The sequence below is a fragment of the Emys orbicularis genome, chromosome 10 (assembly GCF_028017835.1).
Source record: "Emys orbicularis isolate rEmyOrb1 chromosome 10, rEmyOrb1.hap1, whole genome shotgun sequence".
In the NCBI taxonomy this organism is placed as follows: Eukaryota; Metazoa; Chordata; order Testudines; family Emydidae; genus Emys; species Emys orbicularis.
Window position 1 is genome coordinate 82,981,336 of NC_088692.1, and position 21,246 is coordinate 83,002,581.

A 21,246-nucleotide genomic window follows, 5' to 3' on the forward strand; every position below is an offset into this window, starting at 1 on the left:
TTACTTCTAGAACCACAACTTACACTAGAAAAAAGCAATAACCATTGCTACTCAGATTGAGTCAGCTACAGCTGATGCCAAAATAATGAGCAAAGATACAGGAGGCCCAGTCCAGACTGTGACTCCTTTGCAGAAAAGTTCACTATCACTGCAGACAAACAATTGCAAAAGGAAAACTAATGAAAAGCCACTGAATCAGCAAATGCAAAATACAGTAAAAGCATGCTTTCGCTGTGGATCCCCACAACATCTTGCAAACTACACAGGATGTCCAGCAAAAGTAGCTCAGTGCAATCATTGCAAAAAGATTGGGCATTTTGCTAAAGTATGTCGCAGTAGCCAGTTCAATCAACAGGTGCATGCAGTTACAATACCAGATATTACTGTGCTGAGTGTAGACAAAATCACTACTGCACATATTCCAGAACAGATAAAGTGCACTGTAAATGTTTCTGCCATACCCCAACATTAGCTGAACAGAGTTTCTGCCATACTCTGTTCAGCTAATGTTGGACACTGGCTCAGCAGTATCTATACTACCTGATTCCATCTATTTGCATTACTTTAAAGATATGCCTCTTACTGAACCCAAACTTCACTTGGTATGCTATTTGAAAAACCTTATTCCAGTACATGGCTGCCTGCCAGCAATAGTTACTTTTGGAGATCGCTGTGTAACTGCGGAGTTCTATGTTGTCCACAAAGGCACTGCTATCCTTGGCAGAGATTTATTAGCTGCTTTAAATCTCAGGGTAGTTAATGGACAAATTGATCTTCCTCAGCAAAGCACTCTTGCGGTGCACACACCAGTTTCAGCTGGGACCCAACTCCAGGTTGAGGAGAAACTCGGGCTGTGCTTATGGGTTTCTGCATAAAGTTAAAATGCAGAATAATGTGATGCCTGTACGACAGAAATTACGGCGCTTACCATTTTCAGTCAGGGAAGCTGTTTCAGAGGAACTTAGAAAACTTGTTCAAAAGGACATTATTGAAGAGATTAACTCCTCGGAATGGGTTTCACCTATAGTAGTGATGCAGAAGAAGGGTGGAGACATTCGCCTTTGTGTGGACTTAAGGGAGCCAAATAAAGCTATTGTGATTGACAGCCATCCTCTTCCTCACATAGAAGAAGTATTTGCAGAACTCCGTGGAGCAAAGATGTTTTCTACTCTTGATTTGCAGAGCGCATACCACCAGGTTATGTTGCATGAAGATCGCAGAGACCTCACAGCATTTATTACACATGAGGGACTATTTCGTTTTAAACGTGTTCCATATGGTCTCGCATCAGCCCCAAGTGCCTTCCAAAAAATGATGTCATTGATTCTGAAGAATCAACATGGAGTTCAGTGCTATTTGGATGATATTATTGTGTTTGGAAATACTACTGAGGAGCATGACAATAACCTGCAGTCTGTACTAAACTGCATCAGCAAAGCAGGCCTCAAGCTCAATAGGTCCAAATGCAAATTTAGACAAACCGAACTCTCCTTTCTGGGGCCTACAATTTCACAGGCTGGACTAAAACCTGATCCAGATCATATCCTGGCAATTTCAAATGCTCCTCCTCCAACAGATTTGCAAACCTTATGTTCCTTCTTGGGTCTTACCTCCTGGTATGCAAAATTCATTCCCAATTATGCTTCTGTCATTGAACCGTTACGAGAATTACTATGGAGAAGTTCAACCTTAGTGTGGACAACGGATGCACAAGTTAGTTTCGAAAGGGTGAAAGACTTGATTGTACATAGTCCAGTACTTGCATTATTCAGTCCCGCATTGCCCACAATTGTAACTACTGATGCTTCTGATTATGGTCTTGGGGCTGTCCTCACACAATTTCATGAGGACAACACAGAGAGGACTGTTGCATTTGCTTCAAGGACACTAAGTAATGCTGAGAGAAAGACAGTTGAACAGAACCAAGCAAAGTCTAAGGCTTTCACAGACAAATGGCGGGGTGCTAAGGAACCAAAGTTTGAGTGTGGTTCCTTTGTTAGAATATGAAAACCTGGAATCTTACACAAAGGGGACCATAAATTCACAGCTCCTCTTAAAATCATAGAGAAGAAGGGACCTTACACCTATCGACTTTCTGATGGGCGGGTATGGAATGCTTCTTATCTCGCACCTGCCTATGCACCAAGAGGAGATTATGCCAACACCCAGTCTGCATTGGATGACTTCACTGTAGAACCAACACAACAAGACATTGCACTGGAACCGGGGCTTGAGAGATGGCCTGTCAGACTCAGATGACCACCTGCCTGGACTAAAGACTATGTTATGTAGTATCTACAGTGTTTTCAGTGTAATATTCCTGCCAACAGTATAGTGTCTTGTTTCATATTTGTTCCTGGGGTTAGAACAACAATGTTTATTTTAATTTGGAAAGTTTCTTAAGAGAGGAGGGAATGTGGTGTTTAGATGCTGCTTGTATTATTAGAACTGGGAGCACTGGCTGTTGGGAGTCTGAAAGGACAGGAAACAGGAAGGAGGGGGGAGGAGTTGAGGAGGCTACAGCTTGGAAAAGAGACTTCCGCTGTAAATAAAGTTCTGTTAAAGTTTGTTAATACCTTGCGTGGTGGATACAACAGAAGGCCAGTCTGTCAGGAACCACAGGCTGTTCCTGAGAAGAGCTGTGGTTGGCAGGTCTCCATAGACCTCTGGCTCTGGGGAAAGATTCTTCTCAGGTAGTGGCAAGAGATCGAACTCCAGGAAAGGAACCCGAGTCAAGAGAACCCTGCTGGTAAAGGACCTGGATAGAGGCAAGCAATGGACTCAGGTGGGACAAAAAATAAGACTGACTCTGTCTCCCAGCTAAAACACTGGGGATGAAGGTTTTACTTATACTTTGTGCTGGCTTTTTCTGTTAATAAATGAGACCCTCCAAAGGGGGAAGTCTTTAGTACCTGAAGGTCTGATTAGACTTCTTTATACCCCAGGTGAGGGGAAATCAAGGTAGAGGTCAGCTATGGCACCATTTCTGGGGTGGCCTGCACTATTACACTTTCACAATCCTATTTCTCCTAAGAACCACCTTCTGCAAGGTGGTGAGCGCCATTAACTACTACTAAAATCTATGGGGCATTGAGGGCACCACTTACCAACTTGTTTTAGTTTGCAATCAAACTAACTTCTATTGGTCTCTTAACAGAAAAGGTAGAAAACAGCAGAGCTGTAGCAAACTGAGCAAGTTTATGTCTCACTGCCTGATTTTGGTTGACCCTTGGGCCAGGTTAGCTAGCATTTCGCTGAGCCCGATTTTTGGTTTTGGGTGGCAGTCATGTGGTACTTGGCTTTTATCCATACCGGGCAAAACATGAACTGAAATCTCCAAACAAAGCTTACAAGTGAACTAAAACCATATTGTTCCTTACAAATCTAGTAAAGAGATGTTGTAAATTCCAGCCAGCCCAGCACTGGTGTAATAGCTCTGGAGTCTGAGTAGGAGGTAATGGTCTTGAATTTGGGAAGGGCGAAGGATTGGGCGGGGGCATTCCAGGCCTATTTTTTAAGATGATGGAAATGCAATACATTACGCTAATTTGCTTTTCTTCAGGGATTGGTCTGACTCAACCCCCAACTTATCCCAAAGCAACTCTTGCTGGCCAAGGAGTGGCTCCAGCCAACATGAAAATGTTGCTTGATTTCAGGTGTCAAGAGTGGGAGTAGAGATAGACACGAGACACAAAATCTGGTGAAAACATTTTCTTAATTAACAGTGTTTCATAATACTGTTAAGAAACAGTGTTGCAGAATGACCAAGCAGATTTGACATGCTGAAGAAGACAAGACAAGATAGAACCCTGACAAGGAAGCTGCCTACACTAGAACTAATCCATAGACAGATACAGAGACGATGCCTATAGTCTTCTGCTAACACTAATTCATGTAAATTAGCATCTGAGACAAGATGAGAGAGCTGTAATCTAGGAGAGCATGTATGAACAAAGGCAGCCCCACCTTGTCTTGCACTGCCCTGGCTCAAAGCCAGCATCACAGGTGGAGCCAATGAGCGGATCAACGTGTTAGCCAGCATATGCAGTTTGTAGGGGTTCATGCAGATTTCCCCCCTCCCCCAGTTTTCAGCCCACTGCAGGCCTGATCATGCAAGGTGCAGATACCTAATCCTGTGAAGCAAGTGCTTAACTTTAAGTACGTGAATAGTTCTGTTGACTTCAATGGGCCTATTCCTGTGTTTAAAGTTAAGCATGTGCTTAAATGCTTTCCTGAATTGACCTCTTAGACTCTAACCCTGCAATGATTGATGCATGTGTTTATGCACGTGAGCAGTCCCACTGACTTCAGTGGGACAGCTCATGTGTAAGTCTTTGCAGGACTTTGTGTGTGTTATGGTACATACTATTTGCTAAACATTTCAGAAACTGTGTTTCGTTGTGAATTTGTAATTTGAACAAATCCCAGGACCCAAAGCAAAGCTCACTCACAGGTTCTAATGAAAGACAATGGGATTTATACTCCTATATCACTTAGACTCATCTATACTAGTAAAGTTTTGCCAGCATAATTATTCATTTTGCCAAAATAGTTATGCCAGTAAAAGCCCTGATTTGGATGCAGTTATATAGCCATAAATCTGCCTAATAGAGGCATAGATTATTTTGGTTCCCCCAAGCCAGTATAAACTATACTGCTATGAGCACTTTATACTAGTATATGTGCATCCACACTAGGAGTTTTGATCACTTTAATTATGCTAGCATAGTTAAGGCAGTAAAAGTGTAGACAAGCCCTTAGCTGCTTTTGAAAATCTCACTCTTAAATGCTTTGTCTATCTTGGAATTATGTGCACACAGGTTTTGTTGTTGATGAACATTTTTGTCATTCAAAATGATTTATTAATGTCTGATTTATGAGACCATATTTCAGTTTACGTTCAGAAGCCGTTCTCCATGAGTGTCCACTATTCATTCTGTCAAGTATCAGAGGGGTAGCCGTGTTAGTCTGAATCTGTAAAAAGCAACAGAGGGTCCTGTGGCACCTTTAAGACTAACAGAAGTATTGGGAGCATAAGCTTTCGTGGGTAAGAACCTCACTTCTTACCCACGAAAGCTTATGCTCCCAATACTTCTGTTAGTCTTAAAGGTGCCACAGGACCCTCTGTTGCTTTATTCATTCTGTGTCACTGGCCACTTAATTCACAGGCTGCTGTTACTGCTCCCTGATATGACCCCTAAACCCCAAAATGGCTTTCACAATAGCAGCATAAATACACATTTGAACAAGGACTAACAAGACCTTCTCTTTCAGCCCACACTTTTTGCAAACAAAAGTTTGTTCCTATTCTCTGCAAGCTTCCATTGACAGCAAGTGCTGTAGCTGCATCTTATGAACAAATATCTAGCACAACGCAGAACAAAAGAGAAGACTTCAGTGAGATGCCAGGAAAAATTCTAAGCTGCTTCAAGAAAGAAGAGTAACTGCTGAAGTAAAATATCAGCCCACCAAACTGGAGACAGATGAACAGAGGACATCCATTTGCTTGCAAACTTAAAAAAAAAAAAACACACCTGATAAGAAAGAGAAAGAACTTCATTTTTTAAAAATTATTCTGTGTGTGTGTTATGGTACATACTATTTGCTAAACATTTCAGTAAAGATTCAATAATAAAAATATTATCTATTAAGTGAACTGATATTAAATGGCACTGAATGCATGTGAAAACACATACATATACATATTAAATAGCACATCGGTAAGATGAGTGAGAGGAGTCCAGAATTTACTGTCATCACAACCATATAAGTTTTCATCCCATCCATTGTGAAACGTAGGACCTACAGAATTGGGATTTTTTTTTTTACATAAATAACTCTACTGAAATGTCACACAGATGCAGTATTCTACCATATCATTATTTTTAAGATTCAAAAGTCTCCCTAAATCCTGCCTGGAAACCCACTCCATTTAGTGGAACATGGCAGGCAGGATTTGGACTTTACATAGCACTCATTATAATGCTAATCCTTATGATGGTTCTTTCATTAACTGCCAAGACAGCAAAAATAATTGGGCTATTCCAAACAATATGGGCTTGGGAATCCCTGGCACCAGGTAAATGAAAAGGACCATTTTATCTGCTCTACCATTTTCCTGCAGTGGGACCTTGGTTAAGTCCCTTCACTTTCCTATGCCTCAGTGTCCCCATCTGTAAAATGGGGATGATTAGAGGGGCTCTGCTTGTCATACCTTAGAGGCCAAAAAGCTCTATGCAGCTGCAGTAAATGAGCCCACTTAAGGGGAACTCAAGTTGGGCACCCAAAATTAGTAGCCCCTTTTGAAATACGCAGGCCCACAATAAAGGTAGTTTTCTCTTCCTACCAAGCTTCCTGGAATTTCCGAAGCATCGTTGGGAGCTCAAGATTTCGCCGTCTCCTAAACCACTTTTCCACCAAACGAACTGTCCAGTTACACTTTTTGGCCAGGCCTTGAATCTCAGACTGTAAAAGGAGAGAAGTGTGTCAGTGGCAAAAAGTAACATCTACATCAGGTACCAGCTCCCCCGACTTTGTATTTTAAAGAACAACGTCCTGAAATAGGCAGGTCAGTCAATTTTTTAAAAACCAAACCATTAATGTGATCTATTTACAGTTTGCCTGATAGCTTTTGGATCTAATTCTTGAACATTCATCATTGACATGTTATCTGTCAGCTATTCTCTGTAAAAAGGACACTGATTCGCCCCTCGCCATGGACATATTGTGCAGTTTTATGACGCAAGCTCCTTAGGTCTCATGCATGTAAATGAAGCAGATGTGAAATTTACAGGCCTAGAAGTAGAACAATTGTCTTCCTGTTCGCCTCAGAAGATTCAGGAAGTTAACATTTGTTTTTCATCACTGCAGCATTTACTGCTATGAATGAGAGATTTGAGCAGGGAGGATTTGGTACAGTGCCATGTAAGTTACTCATTTACACTCTAGAAGCCACAAAATGGCTTTAGCCAATGACAACTGGTTATTATATTATTTATTGTATAAAGTGAGGGAGGATGATCTTGTGGTTAAGTCACAGGTCTGGGAGTCACAGGAGATCCCAGCTGCAAAAAGTTGTTGTATGACACTCTCTCTCTCTCTGCCTCAATTTCCTCATCTGTTGCATGGAGATAAAATAATTAAAACTTGGCACTTATCTTCAAAGATTAATCCTCATGACATTCCTAATTGTCACCTTTGTTGTACAGATGGGGAAGTGAAGAAGAGAAGTCTAGCTACTTGCCCAAGGTAGAGGAGTTTGCATGTGCAATTTAGGTCTGATCCCATTAGCAGGCCCTTCTTTGGCCATACCGGGCTAAAGAGAAAGTAAGCCAGTGGTAGAGCCAGGAACAGAACCTTGCAGCTCCAGTTCAGTTTGTGGTTCTAGCCCTTACTCCTTTCTCTTAGGCATGGGAAGTATATATCCACTGGCCATGTTAAGAAAGGGAGTGTTTTCAGACAATGTCCATGCTGCAGTATGTCCCTCCCACGAACAGACTGATTCATTTTCTGCGTTTTCAAAATGCTGGAGTTTTATTTTAATTGCTCTTGTTTTGGTTTCAAAACCGACCACACATTATCAAAGGTATTTTGATCCCGCATGCAGCCTATGACTAAACACAGAAGAGTCAATCAGACTGCTTCCAGCCTATTGTTTCAATTTTATTCCTTTAAAGTATAGCATAATATTGTTTTTAACTGATAGCTGTCCATTGCTGCTTTCTCCAAGTGGAGTTAGAGATGGATTATTGATCTTCACCAGAAGTAACATTAACAATCTGACCTAGAATAACATGCCAAGAAATTACACCATTTTATTATGTTTTTATTTTATGTTTTGGATGCTGTATACCCTGCCAGCAGGGTAGTAAAACAAATCCAAGTGAATTACATCATGTGCCGATCAGCTGGAATCCATCCCTTGGATGCATGATGTCACTGTGGATAGCTGATTGAAACATTAAGAGTTGGGATTTTCCATCCCCAAAGCACCTTAAAAGAATTAGAATCCTTACTTGGGATGGATGTTTTGTGCATTTTCGGAAATAATTCTCTAAAACAGCATTTGGCTGCGGCTTCACTCGTGTTACGTTCTTTATACCTAAAGCTTTTGCTAGAGGTATGGCAATATATCTGAAAAAGACACAACAGAAAAGCTCTCTCAAAATGCACAATGGTTAATGGCATTCAGCTGGCCCTCGAAGATGCTAAGGAATTAAATCTGAAACCTGGTTCATCTGTCATAGGAGACGTAGAACATTCATGAGCATCTTCAGCAGAGCTGCCTTAAGAAAAAACAATGGTATCCATACAGCAGAAGCCTGGTTCAGCCGAAAACAGCATTATCCTGCTTGCACAATCGCTCGATGGATGGTTTTTAATTAAACATGGTCCTGAAATGCTGTACATTGCAAAGGAAAGTTCTTGGTTCTTCCATCCCTACATTTTTCAGAGGCAGGCTGGGCTGCTAGTGGAGAGATGTTATGCAATAGTCAAAGCAGCCTAAATAGAGAGGGGAGCTCTCATCACACGAGTCTGAGGAGGAGGGCGAGCTGCTGGGGAGTACTGCTTACCCAGGTCAGGGGGAGGAAGGGGATCTATTCCCTTCCAAGGCTGTCTCAGCACCTTCCAGTCAATAAGGCACCTTGCTTATTAGGAGGGTCACCATCAGCCAATTGACGGTCTCTGAGAGGTGTCTGGTTTGACTGACAAATGGCACAGCATCTCACGCAGCAATGGAGGGCAGAAGCAGCTGTTTTCTGCTCCACCTCCCACAGCTGCGGAATGTGCTGGTGGCATGGCTGACCTAGTTAGGTAGGTCTCTTTGGAATAAGCCCTCTCACCCCTGCTGGTGTCCTGCTTAAAGTGAGTTCTTATTACCCAGAACAGTGGTCAGCGTCTTCCATGTTCAAAAGCAGATACACTGCTGGCCAGCTGGATGGCTAATTGAGCAGATGAGCCGTTTCAAAATGGCAATGAAGCAAGGCACAATTGGGCAAGCATTTGCTCAGGAGAGTAAGACTCTGAATTGTTATAAACATATAATCCACATTATTTTTGATCCTGAACACAAGTGATTTTATCTGGTTTTGTCGTAAGTTTGTCCAAATAGCCCCATTCTTCCCTGAAATAGTTATAAAAACCATACTAATAGCATTTTTTAAACAAAAAGAATAAAGTAAAAAAAAAAAAAAAAAAGGGGGGGGGGGGACTGCAAAACTTAAGATGCTCATGCCTCAACCTCACGGGGCCAACCACAATCTGTCCTGGAAGATCACAACTGCAGCAACAGTTCTATGTTCGGTGCCAGATTTTTTTTAAAAAATCATCTTTACTAGAACTGCATGAAATGCTCACGCAGAACTTTGTGACCCCTTCCAGAATGTGTAGATTTGCTACATTTTGCGCACATGGGATCTCTCAATCCTACACACCTAATCTGAAGACTCAGGGAGAGGAAGGAGGAGCTGGACCAGTATGAGGTAAGTAAAGGGCATCAGAATATTTTATGGGTTGGTTTCATCTAGGGGGGAGGAAATGATGATCTCTTCTCAAACTCCAGCCTCTAAACATACCTTCAGGAGCAATCACTTCCCACTTTTGTAAACTGAGCTGCAGGATTCAAATGGTGAAACTGCAGGTGGTGGAGAGTCACATAACCTTCATAATGGCAAAATTCCTATAAACTTATTCTACCTTTATCACCTGCTGTGTTACCTGTATTAGACCTTTCTAGTGTAACCATTGGCCAAACCCATCTTTCTGAAAGAATTCACATACAGAACTAAACACATTTTAGTTTGCTAATATCCTTGGAGCTGAGGGGAGGAAACAAAGTAAAATTACATACAAGTTTCTTACCTTTCTATCAAGAATCGGACCATCAGCATCACAAAAGCGTATGGTATCGTGGCATATAATTGATATGGCTTTGGAAAGACAATGCCATCGTGGTCTTCAAGATCTGCCCATGTGCAATTGGCAGGTATCCACAAGGTCTCCCACCAGAACCAGCTGTTGAGTGTCTTTAATACATATGCCATGCTAAGCGGGTAGAAGAAGAATTTCAAATTTGTCCTGACATTGAAGAGAAACCACATGTATATCAATAGCAAATAATATATTGAGAATCATTGTTCAAAGTATGTAGTTAGGATTAATAAAAAATAATGTCAAATGAAAAATTAAGGTGTAAATTGGTGTCATTCCATGACTTCAATGACTCTATGCTGATTTATACCAACTGAGAATCTGACTGGCTGTCTATATGAAACAGCTGCAGGAGCAATTCCTTGTTTAAGGTAAGCAAGGGGTTAACTTCAGCCTAGCATCTCTCTGTCCTGCACAGATGCTCAGATGTTTGGAAAACAGAGATAGCAGAAAGCATTTGGGGAAGCTGGGCTCCATGTTCAGGATTACAGAACTAGAATGATGCCTCAGGCTGGGGCATTTTCTGTTTCCTTTTCCACTTATGTTTGTTTATTAATAATTCAAAATAAGATTTGTCCCTTTGGGAAGAGACCTTGCTGACTGCAATTTTTTCTCTGTGCTGGCTCATTTCAATTTACAATAGCTTAGTTAATAATCAATCAGATCTGCTGGACCCACATTTATAGTCTAGTGTATAAATACACAAGATGGGCTTGCACAACACTTGTGTAGAGTACTGCTTGTCTAAATTAAGTGCAAGATAAAAAGGGATTAAAAAGCAAAAGGGAGCCCAATTTTGTATTGGTGAGGCTGCTAATGTTTGGTTGTCAAGTCACTCCTGCTTAGTAGACTGGTTGCAAAAGACTCCTGGGTCCTAATTCTGCAAACAGAGCTATCCATAGTGCCAAACATCATATTTACAGAGAGCAGCCCCATAAACTAGAGCTGTGCAGAAACCAGCTATTTTGTTTTGTGGAAAATTCTGCAATTTTGAAATTTGCCTTCATTCCAAAAGAGAAGGAAATGCCCCCCACCCCAAAATCAGAATTTCCCACTAAATTAAAAGTTTGGGGAAATTTTGTTTTGGGTTAATTGAACATTGTTTTGATAAAATAAAGGGTATTTTCCCCAACATTATTCATAATAATGTCAAAATGCATTGTTTCTGTACAAAATTTCACCAGAGTCGACAGCAAACGTATCAATTTAATTGAATCAGCATTTTCAGATGGAAAAGTGCTCTGTTGGGAAAATTTCAACCAACTCTACCTAAAGTGTTGTACTTCCTCCCCATTGGGATGGTTTGCAGTCTTCAGTGTTTTAGCCCACGAAAGCTTATGCTCAAATAAATTTGTTAGTCTCTAAGGTGCCACAAGTACTCCTGTTCTTTTTGCGGATACAGACTAACACGGCTGCTACTCTGAAACTAGTCTTCAGTGTGTGCAGGATTGAATGCTAAGAGTTTAACCCATTATTTGCATGCTGAAGATTGCAGGTGAGCTCATGTCTCCTCAGACAGGCCCATTCGCCCTTCATACCCAGCCCATTTTTACTCTATACAACTGTGAGTAAAGGATTGTTCAGTGCAGAGGATACCACCTAGCTCTTAACTTTGCACTCACACGCAGCTTCTACTGCACTGGCTTTGACACGCAGCCTAGCACATCCACGCAAACTTTCCAGATTCAGACCTTAGTCCATTTCGGAGATGCATTTTTACTCAACTGCAAAAAGTCAATTTATTGTGCATCCATTTTTAGATGCTTGCTTAAAAGAGAGCGGTCTCTTCTAGAGCCTTCCAGCAGACCTGTGAAACAACTTGTGTGTCACAGGACTGTGTCATATGGAGCTGCGGTAATCCAGATACTTTTAATGAAGTTACTGGCCATACACAGTAGTCAGTATTGAAACATTAATAACTCACCCATTGAATATTTTTAAATACCAAAAGGGGATTATAAAAATCTACTGCATGGATGGTGTTGGTATATATTTATATGTATAAATTAAAGGTGGTGGGAGAGGGGGTAATCATGTTGTTCCTGGGCAGAGACCTTGTATGCTGAGTTTTGGCCCAAAGCAAATTTTTATTGCTGAATTATAAACCCCTAGAAGTAGGGATTTATAATGGGACTGTTAACAGACTCTTAACTACAGCTAGCAGGCGCCATGATAATGAAGCAGAGCTTTAAAACCTGATATTTTAGTTCAGACACAGAGGTTTACAGACTACGTTGAGAGACTCCATTATATAGTCATTTTCCTGAATGTTTTTTTTTTATACAGACTAAATTGCAAACTGTCAAAAGCTGTCAGAGTTTACAATGCACATAAAAAGAGACCAGTCTGATGGAACAATGGACGGAGCACCAAAGTTCCCCCCATGCTGTGATGCAGCATGGATTTATACACCCGACATATTGAAATAGTGAGGGCAGCATATATCTTTATACTGGATTCTTGGGATATTAAAATCTCCTCCGTCCAATACTGTGTGCCAATACTACTGCTACTGTAGTATTTAATAACTTTACTATTTTAGGACCAGATGCAGCAATTCATTCCTTTTCAGCAAAGCATTTCAAAATAAAAATAAATATATCTCTCTCGTAGAACTGGAAGGGACCTTGAAAGGTCATTGAGTCCAGTCCCCTGCCTTCACTAGCTGGACCAAGTATTGTCCCTGACTGTGGTTTTTTGGTTTTGGTTTTGCCCCCAGATCCCTAAATGGCCCCCTTAAGGATTGAACTCACAACCCTGGGTTTAGCAGGCCAATGCTCAAACCACTGAGCTATCCCTCCCCCCAAAGTGCATGCTTAAGTGCTGTGCTGAATTAGGGCCTTAGGGTCTGAGCCACAACCCACTGATGTGAATGGAAATCCTTCCATTCACTTCCCTGGGCTTTGGATCAGGCCCTTAAGTTTAAATTGTACACACATACAGATACTAAACATGAGCGGCAGAGTACAATTCAGGGGGCTTCTGCAGCACTGGGAAGGCGAAGGATTCATCCAGTCCCAGCCAGACTGTGCAGCAGCAGAATAGAGCCCCTGAACTTTCTACTGCAGCATGAAGGCTTCTGCTGTAGCCCTCACAGCTCCTGTCTCCCGGCTTCACAGCAATGACAGGTGGATCCATGCAGCAGGAGATTCACAGGCCCTGCTTCTTCTCCTCAATAAACCCGAATCCATGGGAGCATGCAGAATGCCTCTATGAATGGGATTCGGGGGCATATCCCTGTGGCACAGTTCTCCACTTCTGCACCACAATTCAAACAAAATGCAGACCCTCCCATTCTGCTAGGAAGTGCCTCATGATGCCAAACAAATATGCATGCAACTTTTCCTATGCTAGATGAGGGAGGTCCTCTGAGATTCCTCTTTTCTCCCCACACAGGACCCTTCCACCAGGCAAGTAATGCTAGATGCAAGTCCATTAGGAACATATTAATATTACTCTGTGCTTTGGTGGGGAGGGGGAGGGTAGACCCTTGAGAGTGGCAGAACCGTCTCTTCCACCAAGAAGTTGCTCAAGGCACTACCTTGGCCTGAGAGTCAGGACTTGTCTCTGATCTCAGCTCAGCACAACAGCATGGTCCGTCTGGAGTGCTGGACTGCCTAGTAGTTTTATCTCTTACATTTACCATTTGATTGTTTTTTGGTATCCTAATAAAACAGGGGTGGGCAAACTTTTTGGCCCGAGGGCCACATTGGGGTTGCAAAACTGGATGGAGGGCAGGGTAGGGAAGGCTGTGCCTCCCCAAATAGCCTGGCACCCTCCCACTTCCCACCCCCTGACTGCCCCCCTCAGGACTCCTGACCCATCCAACCCCCCCTGCTCCTTGTCCCCTAACTGCCCTGGGACTCCCGCCCCTAACCGCCCCTTGGGACCCCACCCTCTATCCAACCCCGCTGCTCCCAGTCCCCTGAGTGCCCCGACCCCATCCACACCTCCGCCCCCGACAGGCCCCTGGGACCCCACGCCTATCCAACCCCCCCGATCCCCGTACCCTGACCGCCCCCCCCCTTGAACCTCTGCCCCATTCAACTGCCCCCTGCTCCTTCTCCCCTGACTGTCCCCTGGGGCCCATCGCCCCTTATACAAGCCCCCGGCCCACTTACCATGCCGAGCAGAGCAGCATGTCTGGCTGCCACGCCGGCCGGAGCCAGACACGCTGCCGCTCTGCTGGGCAGGAGCGCACAGCTCCGCTGCCCAGAGCGCTGCCCGCGTGACTCTGCGGGGGAGGGAGAGACAGCGGGGGAGGGGCCGTGGGCTAGCCTCCCCGGCCAGAAGCTCAGGGGCCGGGCAAGATGGTCCTGCGGGACGGATGTGGCCTGCGGGCCGTAGTTTGCCCACCTCTGTAATAAAAACACCCTGCTACCACTGCCTGCTCCATGTCTGTTTCAGTTATGCCAGATACCACCTTCCTAAATCCAGTGGAATTTTGAAAACTCCTCCCTCTAAGTCCACATAAGCACGGCCATACTGGGTCAGACCAAAGGTCCATCTAGCCCAGCGTCCTGTCTTCTGACAGTGGCCATTGCCAGGTGCCCCAGAGGGAATGAACAGAACAGGTCATCATCAAGTGATCTATCCCATTGCCCCCTTGACACTTTATTTTTCCTTTCATCAAGCTTATGAATACATACAATTCACCTCAGCTGCCCCCAGTTATCTCCATCCACCTTTGCTCACCAACTCTCTCTCCAAGCACTTCCACTGATGCGCAACAGCTGCTCCCAGAAAACCTCCATTATAGCCTTATATTTTAATACTAGAGCCCAATTTATTTTGTAAGCATGGACCCAGGACCCTGCCTAGCCTGCTTTTTCTGTGTGTGCCCCCTGTTGCACCACACAGTCCACACCCTGTGCCTTGTTCACCACCCATCACCAGGAATGGTGATCCTCTGTCTACTTCAAGTCGGTATTTTGACTGCTTTAGTTGTTGTTGCCAGCCACTTTGGGTGATTTTTGCCCAGTAAAGACTGAACGGTGGCTTTGAAGGCTGTGAGATGCTCGGGGGAAAGAGGCACACCCTGCACCTTAGCCAGCCCCTTTGCCTCCAGGACTCTTTGAGGGCAGGGAGGGGCGCATGTAGCATTTCTCGTTACACTTGTTAGGAAGGTGTTGCTGCACTTGTTCCCCTTTCGCTTCCCTGCAGCCACAAGCTGGCACAGGGCCATGATCCCATCCAGACATGCCCTATTCATTACCTGTAGCAGTGCTGGGGTCACTTGCTTCTTCCCCCACTTGTACTCCCTGTTCTGGGTGTCCCAGGTGGGAGTGGTGGGAGAAGCTTGCTGGGGCCTCTCTTATACCTGGGCATTCCAATAGGGCAGGCTATGGGATTTTCTACACTGCAATCCTAGCAACACAAATACATACCCAGGGTCCCCGCGTGCTCTTACAGCTCATGCTGACACAGCTACACAGCTATTGTTAGCCATGCCGGTGCAGGGAAAGCTAGTGCAGACCTACCCAAGATGCAATCCCACCTTGGATTGCAGTGTTGACATACCCTAAGTCTGAACCGACAGTCCAGGTCAGGTTTAAGGCACATTGCCAGAGCAGTAGCTGGGAAGCTTGCTCTGTTAATGCTTATGCTGTATGCATTCTGCAGACAGATAGAGGACTTCACTCCCCACGGCTGCAAATCTGGCACTTTCCACGAGCACCAATTTCAAACACACGCTTTAAACATTGGAAATTGTTTCAACCCTAAATATAGTAGAGCAAGTACTTGGTAGTTGTCAAATGCCAGCATTTCAGAGAGGTTGGCAAACCCTGCTCCAGTGCCACAAAACCCAGCTGCTCTAGTCAGGGCACTCCCCCATGCCTGCTATTTTCTGGCTGCACTTGTGTTTTGGTTAAGCGGCTTTCACAACAAGCCTGTTTCAGGCTGCCATCCAACCTGCAGCTCTAACATAAATGTGCTACTGAACGGCAATTTTTAGAGCCAGATTCTGGTCGCAGGTCACACAAGTGTAAACCTGGATATATCCCACTGACTTTTGTTCAAGTTAGTTACAGCGGCATAAATCTAGGGTACTTGCACTAGCTATAATGGAGTTTATCTGGATTTACACCAGAGGAACTGAGATCTGAATAAAGCAACAGAGTGTCCTGTGGCACCCAGGGCCGGCTTTAGGAACTGCGGGCCCGATTCGAATACCCGATGGCGGTCCGGGTCTTCGGCGGCACTTCGGCGCCGGGGGGTCCTTCACTCACTCCGGGTCTTCCGCGGCACTGAAGGACCCCCCGCCGCCGAAATGCTGCCGAAGACCCAGACCACCGCTGGGTGAGTAAAAAAAATAAAAAAATAAAAAGGCGCCTAAGGCGCAGGGCCCTCTTAGGCGCGGGGCCCGATTCCAGGGAATCGGGGGAATCAGCCTAAAGCTGGCCCTGGTGGCACCTTATTGACTAACAGATGTATTGGAGCATAAGCTTTCGTGGGTGAATGCCCACTTTGTCAGACGCACCACCCACGTATTCACCCACGAAAGCTTATGTTCCAATACATCTGTTAGTCTATAAGGTACCACAGGACTCTTTGTTGCTTTTTACAGATCCAGACTAACACGGCTACCCCTCTGATAATTGAGATCAGAATCTGATTCATGGATTCCAAGGAAAGTCAACTTTTTTTGTTTGCATAAAACTCATAGTTTTTTCCCCGACAGTAGTCCCAAACCTGCTCCCATTGCAGGTAAGTGCAAGATGCCTTGATTTGGGGCTGGCTCTTGCATGAATCTTGAAAGCATGCCCAGTGGCAGTCTCCTGCTTGCTCAAAGAGCTATGTTCACCATTCTTTTCTTCTAGTTCCAAACAGAGCCAACCAAACAGACTGTGTGTTTAGTTTGGAATTAAGTTCAGTTGAATGCACCATGCTCTGCTGAACCACTGTGAAAAGACCTCCACTTCCCTGAAGTCCAATCCTACTTCCCAGTGACAGGAATAAGAGCTTTGCCATTGACTTCAGGGCCTTTGCAGAGCATGATCTCCCAATGAAACATACTTTGGGAAGCTGGAAAGTTCCCTTGAATCCTAGAAATTAGACACATTCTATTAGGGAAGCTCATCCACCACTTCCAATGAAAGACCTTCATCTTTGGCCTGTCCGGTCAAGTTTTAACGACCTGCTGCAAAGACAGGAAAATCAGGACTGATCGGTTGAGGAATTTCAGACTGGCTCTACTGAATCCTTAAGTAATTTAAGCATGAAGCACACACGCAGCCAGAGAATACCAAAGTGATGCTCATTTTACAGATCTATTTCTTAGACTTCTTGAGATGTTCTGTTAAAACATTTTCACCTTGTACTTTTAATAGGTTTGGCAAAGGAGGCCAGGTTTTGATTTGCCTTAACCTAATTGGTTGGGTTTCCCAACCCAAAGCCAGGCGCTGTTTGGAACCAGGGTCCATTGCATCTGGGCCACCAAACTCTGGGGAAAGTACCAACGAACAGCTAGGATTTTGTCCCCTTTCCACAAAAACTAGAATGGCTTTACAAAAATCTCAGTTGAGCTACTCTTTTGCAAAGCAAAAACCAGACTCCAGGGATAGGTGAGATTTTATCCAAACCAAAGTTTGGGGGAAGGGTAGGTAAGAGAGCCTTTCCTTAGCTTTTAACATAGTGAGAAAGCATATAGAATGCAGGGGTTGCATAAGTAGGGGCAGGAAGCCATGACTTCTCTAAGGGTCTTGCTAGACTTCCTACGGGGCAGAGACAGAGACAGAACAGATCCAGCAGACTACAGAATGATCAGAGAACTAGGAAGGTTAAATTATGTGACAAGACTGGAAAAGCTGGTACAGGAACTTAGAGGAGAGCAGATATGACTGAAGTTTCCCAGATGCTAGGAGAGATAGTGAAGCTACTCCAAGCTATTAATCATCAATGCTAATCAGGGAAAAGGCTGGGGGGCTAAGACTAAATAGGACACAGACTCACCAACCACAGGGTTTGCTGCTTAAGACCAGGCAACGAACGCTACAAAGGTGCTGCTTGTTGGGTTTAGCAGCAGACTTTGTGGTCTGCTAACACCAGGCAGCATACATTCGTCACGGTAAAGGATCCCAGGATCTATTGTTGATTGCCTTTATGATTCCTGAACACAACCACTTAGCAGGTGAAAAGAGAAAATGTTTTGCCCAAACTCAAATTCATGAGATTATACCACCTCCTACTATGTAAAATAGGTACCTTTAAAAAACAAAAAGCTAAACAAAGACAGGCATTTAGAAAATATTCAGGATTATTAATGTGGTGTGTCCCGACACTAATCAGCTGACAGGATAGTATTCCTACAATTGAAAGTTCTGACACAATCAGTGTCACACTATCAAGTCTTTCAAATGCACAATGGTACATGGGAACTTGAAAGAAACAAACACTGCATCATGCCTGTTGTTCATCATAAGGAGAATATGAACACCCCCCAAAACAAGCACAAACCTGGAGGACACAAATCCAGACTTGTTATTGTTTAAGTGCGAGGCAGTATCTTAAGCACTGAAAGCTACAATGCACTGTCCAGAAGGGGCAGGGCCTGATTCAATGCTCACTGAAGTTAATGAAAGCACTGCCTGGGGTCAGGTCCATATATTCTAGTGGATGACAGGCAAATCTAAAATAAAAACAAATTCCCTCCCACTCTGCACCATTGCCTTTTCGTTCTCACCACGTCTTCCAGATGTGGTCCATGTTCTTTATTTACTTTACCCTTCCCCTGTCCTGTTCCACTCCCCCCACCACTTTCCATTCTGCTTCCACGAGTCCTGCTGCCTTCTTTCCTCCTATCACTGCAGCCATAGCACCTCTCTTGATTGCCTCGGCTCACTCATTCTTGTCTGCACCCCCTCCTCTGGCAGTACACGTTCTACACAAGCACTCCTCCTATGCCCGCTCCCTTCCTTACCTTCAGCCACCCGCAGGGGCTCTCTCCCTACTAATCTTCTTCCCATCCCTCTGCTCTCTGGTTCCTTCCCTCCCACTCCATACAGAACTAAAGCCCCATTTCCAAATAGCTTATTTCAGTTTGTGATCCACCCCCGCTTCCTCCTCCTTCTCACTGAAACCTGGCTATCTCCCTCCGACTCTGCTCCAGGGGTTGCCCAGTCCTTTGGTGAGCTTCTCTCCCACCCCGAGAGGTGGATCTCCTCCACATGTTGACATCCTCCTGGCCTTTTCCATACTTTCTCCTCCCTCCCACCAACTTTTTCCTTCTCTGAAGTCCACTCCATCCAACTCATCTCTCCCCTCTCCTAACATACATGGGCTCCTGGCTCCTTTTCTTCCTTCTCTGGCTTTGATGCCTGGCTCTCCCGTTTCTCTCTCATCTCAGTCTCCCCCTCCTTTAACTTGAATTCATTCAGTATCCACACTGATCACCCTTCCTACCCCATTGATGGCCTCTCTTTCACCTATTTGTGTGAACTTCAACGCTGGAGTGAATCACCACCTCAGCCACTTCCTCTCTTTCTCCCCCCCTCCTTTATGCCATTCCCCATTTACCAGGCACTCCATCGTAATCCTTTTGTGATCTCCAGTCAATTGGCCTCAGATGCCTCTTCTCTAATTACCCTTGCTGTCTCTTGACAGCATAGCTCCAACTCCTTCAACTGCACCCTTCCTTCCGCAATCAAACTAATCCCTTAAAGAACTGCTCTCCCTCTCTTCACTCTCTCATACCAGTCCCCAGCCTTGCCTCGCCTCCTGTGCTGCAGATTGGCTCTGGAGACCATTTCCCTATAGATGGGACATTATGTTTTCCCCAGTGAGTCGCTAAGGAGGTTCTTGATGCAAGCTGAATCCACTCAAGACAGAGGTGATGCTAGTGGGCAGAGAAAAGCATTCTGAAGAGTTCACAGAAACAGAGTAGTTTTCTTTGGTTCAGGGCTAACTGGTCAATTCAGTCTGTAGCTTAGGAGTGCTCCTGGATACTAATCTTTCACATAACAGAATCTGCAAGTAACACTTTCTGTCATTTCCAGTTGGCAGGGGACTCCATCCCATCCTAACTGACAAAGACTTGGCCTCAGTTATACATACTGTTGTCTCCTCTGAGCTGCACTATGATAATGCAATATAGGTAGATAGCAAGCCATCAGACCGTAGGAATCTCAGTGGTTTGAGCATTGGCCTGCTAAACCCAGGGTTGTGAGTTCAATCCTTGAGGGGACTACCTAGGGATCTGGGGCAAAATCAGTACTTGGTCCCGCTAGTGAAGGCAAGGGGCTGGACTCAAGGTCCCTTCCAGTCTTAGGAGATAGGATATCTTTATTTATTTATTTTATTTTATTTTTTATTTAACTAGTACAGAACACCGCAGCATCTGCTCAGCAACAACGGCTACTAGGAATGCATCAGACTTGTTCTCCACTCTCTTCACGGGTTTCCCACAGGATATCCAGTCAAGTTCAAGTTCTCATTCCTTATCTGTAAGGCCCTGGGCCCAGCATATCTAAGAGATCACCTAAAACTTGGTATGAAGACCATGGTTGACAGTTGTGCTCCTGAGGCACAAGTGAACTTTCTGCCATAACCAAACCAAAAACCCTCCACTCCCCATACAATCCTCCCCCTGGAGAGAATGCAAGAGAGAGAATGAACCACACGTGACAGATATTAATCGTGTTGCTTAGTGCACTTTTGGAGACACTCAAATACTACAGTGATGAGGGCGGTAGAAGAACCTTCATAGAATAAGAAATAAAAGAGTTGATAAACTTGGCAGGATTCTAGAGGACCCAAAATGGTCCAGGCTCATAAGTACTGAGACACAGCTGCTGAATGATGTTCCTTAGTAATTCTGTAAATAATTGTAAAATGGCGAAATTCTTACAACACTGCCAAGTGACCGTTCACACTCCCTCTAGCAAGCTGCTGATACACGACTAACAAAAGGAATACTCGGGTCACATTTGGCCCAAAATTAAGATTTTAAAAAAATGCTTTTACAAAAATCTAAGGCCAAGAAAAATAGTTCTGTGAAATTAAAGTAGAATAAAATTTAAAATTATTCCAATGAATAACAAAATAAAAACAAAGCCAAACACACCATCCTCTGTATAAGGTACAACTTCAGCATTGCAGCATTGTGCTTGTGCATGAGAATCTGACAGTGAAATTGGCTCGAAACTAATGACTACATTTCCTTTTCCAAACTGAGAAACATGCAAAAAATAAAAACAAACAACTTATGTTCTGACTTTTCAGAAGTTCATAGTCAGGTGTCCCTTTCTCTCGCCCTTTGCAAAACTAGCCCACCAATCCTTTTCATTTGGTTCCCTAAACCCAAACTAAGCCGCCATC

At 44.1% G+C, this 21,246-nt stretch overlaps 1 protein-coding gene across 2 annotated transcripts in view; it reads right to left on the reverse strand.

Annotated features, from left to right (window-relative positions):
- CERS3 (ceramide synthase 3) overlaps positions 1 to 18,636 on the reverse strand; it is a 51,465-nt gene extending 32,829 nt beyond the window's left edge. Inside the window, exons 1-4 of one of the 2 annotated variants that reach the window (XM_065412292.1) lie at positions 18,614 to 18,636; positions 9,862 to 10,077; positions 8,016 to 8,133; positions 6,347 to 6,465 (exon numbers count right to left, since the gene is read on the reverse strand). In XM_065412292.1, the coding sequence (XP_065268364.1) occupies positions 6,347 to 6,465; positions 8,016 to 8,133; positions 9,862 to 10,077; positions 18,614 to 18,636 (476 nt within the window). Of the gene's footprint in view, positions 1 to 6,346; positions 6,466 to 8,015; positions 8,134 to 9,861; positions 10,078 to 18,613 lie in introns of those variants that run through there. The other variant, XM_065412293.1, reaches the window with a different exon arrangement.
- Positions 18,637 to 21,246: the final 2,610 nt, after the last annotated feature.